General features: G+C 41.1%; 1 protein-coding gene across 1 annotated transcript; it reads right to left on the bottom strand.

The window, feature by feature from the left end:
• Positions 1 to 853: 853 nt before the first annotated feature.
• DSPP (dentin sialophosphoprotein) lies at positions 854 to 6,819 on the bottom strand. The gene is made up of 4 exons (XM_070457992.1): positions 6,769 to 6,819; positions 5,339 to 5,425; positions 4,212 to 5,207; positions 854 to 3,364 (listed from the first exon to the last, which is right to left on the bottom strand). The coding sequence occupies exons 1-4, from the start codon at positions 6,817 to 6,819 to the stop codon at positions 932 to 934; spliced, it is 3,567 nt and encodes a 1,188-aa protein (XP_070314093.1). The 3' UTR covers positions 854 to 931.
• Positions 6,820 to 7,125: the final 306 nt, after the last annotated feature.

Raw genomic sequence — 7,125 nt, forward strand, 5'->3', positions numbered from 1 at the left:
CAGGCAAGCCCAGGATTGAAGACAACTAAATCCTCTTAGCAGGGTTCTGAACAGAGAGTTCAAAAAGTGCATGCCCTCCAAGAGCCCTTCATTCATGAATTTGTTTATTTATTCATAGTTGGAGAGTGGCAACTTGAGGCATGGCATGTTCTAAGTGCTGCCTCAGTTTCGTCAATAATTTTACGAACTTTATGCTACATTTCCAGCAGTTCTTTGTAGGAATGTGATCTTATATGTAAGATATTGCGGTTTAAATGAGCCTCTAAATTCTTTTCTCTCTAGTACTCTTTAAAATTTCCATAATTTGTAATTACTCTATTCACAAATTACAAAGATTATTCCCATGGTTTGGATAAATTAAATGATTGCTGTGATTTTTTTTTTATGTTGCAATATATTTCTTCCTTAGAACAAGAAAATGAATTGTAGCCAAGCTGGAGATCATGATGAAAGCATCTTTTACTCAGCTATAAGCAGAGCTTATATAGAGCAGAGCAGAATATAGACACAATTACTGCTAGATTAGGCCAATGCCACTGGTTATTTATAAGATGTGTTTGCATGCTAATACATTTTCTAAAGCACTTGGCATTTAGATTGAAGTTATTACTATGTGATTACTTGAGGTTTCTGTGTAAAGTACTAAAGAACATTTTAATTGTTCTTCTATGTTTGCATTTACACTTTTAACAAAATCTTTTCAGAATATATTTAACACACATGTACACAGTCAGATTCTCTCTCTGAGGGTGTTGGGACCTGGTCCTGAATCTGACAATTTGACTCTTTCCTTGTGTCTGTAGATGTGTGGATCTTTACATAGGTCTTCTCTTTATTCCTCCCCCTTCTTTACTTTCCTGGAAATCTTTATTTCCTATCAATTACTCACCAGACTTTTCACAAAAGGAATCTTGTGGGGTTTTCTTTAGTTCTAATCATCACTTGTTGAGTGATTACTGTCACTGCCTTCACTGTCACTGTCACTGTCGCTACTACTTCCATTGTTGTTGCCTTTACCAGACTTGGTCTTGCTGTCACTCTTATCACTGCTGTCACTGCTGTCACTGTCTGATTTACTGTCACTATCGCTGCTGTCGCTGCTGTCACTATTGCTGCTGTCACTACTGTCACTGTCACTGCTGTCACTGTCACTACTGTCACTGTCTGATTTACTGTCACTATCACTGCTGTCACTGCTATCGCTGCTGTCACTACTGTCACTGTCTGATTTGCTGTCACTATCGCTGCTGTCGCTGCTGTCGCTGCTGTCACTATTGCTGTCACTGCTGTCACTGTCTGATTTGCTGTCACTATCACTGCTGTCGCTGCTGTCACTGTCACTGCTGTCACTACTATCACTGCTGTCACTACTATCACTGCTGTCACTGCTGTCACTGTCTGATTTACTGTCACTATCACTGCTGTCACTGCTATCGCTGCTATCACTGTCACTGCTGTCACTATCACTGCTGTCACTGCTGTCACTGTCACTGCTGTCGCTGCTGTCACTACTATCACTGCTGTCACTACTGTCACTGTCTGATTTACTGTCACTATCGCTGCTGTCACTGCTGTCACTATCACTGCTGTCACTACTATCGCTGCTATCACTGTCACTGCTGTCGCTGTCTGATTTGCTGTCACTATCGCTGCTGTCACTGCTGTCACTATCACTGCTGTCACTACTGTCACTGTCTGATTTACTGTCACTATCGCTGCTGTCACTGCTGTCACTATCACTGCTGTCACTACTATCGCTGCTATCACTGTCACTGCTGTCGCTGTCTGATTTGCTGTCACTATCGCTGCTGTCACTGCTGTCACTATCGCTGCTGTCACTACTGTCACTGTCTGATTTGCTGTCACTATCACTGCTGTCGCTGCTGTCACTGTCACTGCTGTCACTACTATCACTGCTGTCACTACTATCACTGCTGTCACTGCTGTCACTGTCTGATTTACTGTCACTATCACTGCTGTCACTGCTGTCACGGTCTGATTTACTGTCACTATCGCTGCTGTCACTACTATCTGATTTACTGTCACTATCACTGCTATCACTGCTGTCACTGCTATTGCTGCTGTCACTGTCTGATTTACTGTCACTATCGCTGCTGTCACTACTATCGCTGCTGTCACTGTCACTGCTGTCACTACTATCTGATTTGCTGTCACTATCACTGCTATCACTGCTGTCACTGCTGTCACTGCTGTCACTGTCTGATTTACTGTCACTATTGCTGCTGTCACTACTGTCTGATTTGCTGTCACTACTGTCACTGCTGTCACTGCTGTCACTGTCTGATTTACTGTCACTATCGCTGCTGTCACTGCTGTCACTGCTGTCGCTACTGTCACTACTGTCTGATTTGCTGTCACTGTCACTACTGTCACTGCTGTCTGATTTGCTATCACTACTGTCACTATTATCACTGCTGTCACTATCGCTGCTGTCACTACTGTCACTGTCACTGCTGTCACTGCTGTCACTGTCACTGCTGTCATTGTCTGATTTACTGTCACTTTCACTACTGTCACTGCTGTCACTACTGTCACTGCTGTCACTGCTGTCACTGTCTGATTTACTGTCACTATCGCTGCTGTCACTGCTGTCACTACTGTCACTGCTGTCACTACTGTCACTGCTGTCACTGTCATCACTGTCTGATTTACTGTCACTTTCACTACTGTCACTGCTGTCACTACTGTCACTACTGTCACTGCTGTCACTGCTGTCACTGTCGTCACTGTCTGATTTACTGTCACTTTCACTACTGTCACTGCTGTCACTGCTGTCACTGTCACTGTCGTCACTGTCTGATTTACTGTCACTTTCACTACTGTCACTGCTGTCACTACTGTCTGATTTATCTTTGCTGTTGCCTGATTTGCCATTGTCATCATCTCCATTGTTACCATTGCCATCACTACCACTGTCGTTAGCATCTGATGTGTTATCACTACCATCATCATCTCCTTTTGAGCCACTGTCATTGCCATGATCATTCGATTCATCAGAGTTATAAGAAGTATCTCCTCGGCTACTGTGATTATTATCACCTTCAGAATTGGCATCATCACTGCTGTTGGGGTCATCTCCTTGCATGGATTCATCGTCAAACTCGTAACTGTCATATCCATCACTGTTACTGTCACTGTGTGTTTTGCTGGGTCCAAGCTTATTTCCAGGTTCCAGTTTCTGGCCAGCTCCTTGTATAATGTCAATCTCTCCTTGTGTCTTGACATTTCCTTTGCCCACAATCATTCCATGCTGGCCTTTACTCTCTTTATCTTCATTAACTTTCCCAGCTTCTTTGGTAATATTGTTTCTGTGCCCACTGCTAGGACTTTGTATTTCCATTCCCTATGGAAAGATGGAGAAAAGAATGATTAATTAGTGAATGTTATGCTGCAAAATTGCATTGGTCTGAGGAAGACTGGGGAAATTGGCCATAGAACAGGAGTTTGGATTCCAGTACTTCAGAAACACCTGTCTGTGAAAATGTGCTTTATTCTATTTGAAAGCAGAGAAGGCAATGGAAACCCACTCCAGTACGCTTGCCTGGAAAATCCCATGGATGGAGGAGACTGGTAGGCTGCAGTCCATGGGGTTGCTATGAGTTGGACACGACTGAGCAACTTCACTTTCACTTTTCACTTTCACACGTTGGAGAAGGAAATGGCAAACCACTTCAGTGTTCTTGCCTGGAGAATCCCAGGGACGGGGGAGCCTGGTGGGCTGCCATCTATGGGGTCGCACAGAGTTGGACAAGACTGAAGCGACTTAGCAGCAGCAGCAGCTACTTAAAAGTACTCTAGTGTTTAGATTATAGACCATACCATTCATGTTTTTATCCAGTAGGAACTTCTGTAAACAGTTACATGATGCATTAATTATTTAGCATAAGACTTTTGAAGAACTCTAACCAAATCTTCAGAAATTTCAACTTTTTAAAATTGTTCCATAGAAGTGTCTAGTAAGGACGCTAGCTTACCCAGTGAATATTCAAGTGATTTCGGTGCAAAAATACATGACTGTTCATCATGATTTATTTTTGTGCTACCATCATGGGCAGAGGAGTCTGACAGGCTACAGTCCATGGGGTTGCAAAGAGTTGAACATGGTTGAGTGACTGAGCACGCACACACCATCATGAGAGGAAGGGGAGGAGTTAAACTGCCATTGAAAGAAAGCAACTTCCCAAACTAACCTTATCTTGGCCCTTCCCAATAGCAGGTGGCTCTGACTTTTCGGTGATTCTATTTTCCATAGCTTTGTTCTCTCCGTGACTGGGTTTTTGAGTGTCCTCTGTTTTCTGGCCATCATTGTCTTCTGGAATACCGGCAGAATCTTCCTCACTCTTGGAGATGTCTCCACCAATGACATGGGCGTCTTCGTTGTCCCCAGGGCCATCATCTTCACTGCTAACTGAATTTTTACCTAAGCTATTGTCCTCATCATCCTCTTCTCCATGAGACTGACCCTCCTGGCCCTTGCTGGGATCACTACCCTTTTCTCCATTCCCTGTTTCTTCACCTCCATCATCACCAGAGCCCTTGTCTTCACCTTCATCTGCTCCATTCCCACTAGGACTTCCTTCAAAATTATCCAAACCAACATCTTCTCCGTTGCCAGCTCCACTTCCCACTGGCAATATCCCTGCCTCCTCATTCCCATTTCTCTCGCCTTCTCTCTGAGGTGTTGTTTCACTTGTGTCAGCCCCGTTTCTACAGATATTCCCGTTGATTTCATCCTCCTGACCTGTACTGTTACTGCTTCCAGCTACTTGATGTCCATCTTCTTGGACAACAGTGGCGTCCTCACTTTGACTTGTATTTCCAACACCCGCATTTTGGGAATTGTTCTCAGTAATCCCATCAATATTGCTCCCATTTGCTGCTCCAGCATCTTGGATGATGCTTACTTGTCCCCTGAGGCCGTTTGCACTGGTGCTATCTTCTTGTCCTTGGATCCCATCATGATCGTATGTTTCTGGTTTTCCTGTGCCCCCCTTTAGATCCTCTGTATTCCCCTTTTCATTTACTAATATGGAACCTGTAGAAGAACTTTTCCCTCCCAGCTCTGCCCACTCAGAACCATTTCTCTCTCCTTTGTAGCCATCTTTGGTATCCTGTTGCCTTCCTCGTTCATTTTCATGCATGAGGCCAGCACTTTCTTTGGTGGTATCATTGGCATTTAATGCATCCTGAAAAAGAGAAACAATTCAAATTAAGCTGTGGATATCATCTTAAAGTAAAGCAAACTGAAAAGATAAGCATCAATTTTCTGGAAGTTAATGGAATCTAAAAGTTTAGAAATACATTTTACATCTCATACCTGTATTGGCACTTTTGATTTTGCTAGAAGATTTAAATTCACAGTTTCGTCAACAGCATGTCTCTCCAACGGCTTGATTTGAGGAACCTACCAAAGTGAAAATACTGGAAATTGAAAATATTCTTATTCTTATTTCATGTACATGTGTGCACACATGTACTCACACACATGTGCACAGATACGTGCACATACATATTATCCCTAAATGAAGGAAAAAAGATATAACACAAAGGCCAAAGTATGATCTAATTGGATAGAAAAGAGAAGTGACTTGTTACATGGATTCCATAGAATTTAAACTTGGCATATAGATATTTTTCATAACAATATTACCAATCTTACCAACGTTTTAACCAGATCACTTATCTCATCACTAGAAAGGAAATAGTCTTTTTATTAAAAATGAGGAGACAGCTTGTAAATGTGTTATCACACTTACATAATTTAAAAAATAAAAAAGAAAGAAGATGCCCTAAAAAAATAAATGAGCAACAAGGATATATTGTGTAGCACAGGGAACTATAGCCATTATCTTGTAATAACTTTTAATAAGGTATAATCTGTAAAAATACTGAATCACTATGCTGTATACCTGAAACTAATATAATACTGTAAGTAAACAATACATAAATAAATTTAAATAAAAGTAACATTGAAGAAAAAAATGAAGAGACAGACCTTTGGTGTTTCTGTATGACAAGTTTCTTGCAGCAGCACCAGATCCGCCCTAAGAATAATCCTGGCCAAAACCCCTAAGAGAATAGTAGGTCTGACCAAAACCAGGGCAGAAACAAAGGCAAGTCTATGCTACCTCTGTGCCCTTCAGGAGCACAACAGAAACAGTTAAGAAAATTCTCAACTACAGACATACTATGAGGAAGGCATATCAAAATGGCAACTGTAGCATCTGGCTAATAAAATTACAAATGACTTAATTTTCCTAATTTATCTTTGCTGGTGTTTATCTTTCAAATACAACTTTTTGGGTGAAACATTAGTTTTCCCTTTGCTGAAAAAAATGTGATTTTTTTTCCTATTTTTCTTTCTTGAAACCTTCTTAAACAAGGCTTCATTGATAATCAGAATGAAATTCATAGGGCATGAGCAAAGATGGACAGTCCTTACAACTTCTAAGCATTAAATGTAAATTAATCTGAATGAATTTTATAAGTAACAATCTTTCCAACAAGACAGGTGTTTCAGTTAGAAGACTGGGAGCATGAATTGGAGTTCATATTTAGTTTTGTTGAGACCCCAAACAGATCCTGTAAAGTCTTTCATACAAATCTAAAAGTTTAGGCTCAGCTGATCTGCAAGATCTCAAGAAAAAAATACACACATATGTGTGTGTGTGTGTGTATACACATATATGTGTGTGTATTAAGAAAGGTAGTAAAGTAAGAAGGTTTTTTTGAGGAAAGCATACTTACTGGAATGGCCCATGCTACTGCCCAAATGCAAAAATATACAATGATCTTCATTTTCTATAGGAATATTAATCAGTGGCTGTTATTGAAGAAAAAAAGAACAGTAAAAAATTACTTATAAGGCAAAAGATGATAACCATATAATGTATTCTTTTGGTCTCTAACCATGTGCCTCTTTCCTAGGTAACGAGTATGAACACAACATGAGAAGAAGCTGCCAAGACTCAGCGTTCCAGTATATACCTGAGTACACACACATTGTCTGTGATCAGCCCACACCAGGAGTTGGGTCACAGACACGCAAGGGCATTATCCAGCTCAGCGTGATGATGAGCTGCCTAAACTCTGTGATTTTCCAGG

Source organism: Odocoileus virginianus, chromosome 29 (genome assembly GCF_023699985.2).
Source record: "Odocoileus virginianus isolate 20LAN1187 ecotype Illinois chromosome 29, Ovbor_1.2, whole genome shotgun sequence".
Lineage (NCBI taxonomy): Eukaryota > Metazoa > Chordata > Mammalia > Artiodactyla > Cervidae > Odocoileus > Odocoileus virginianus.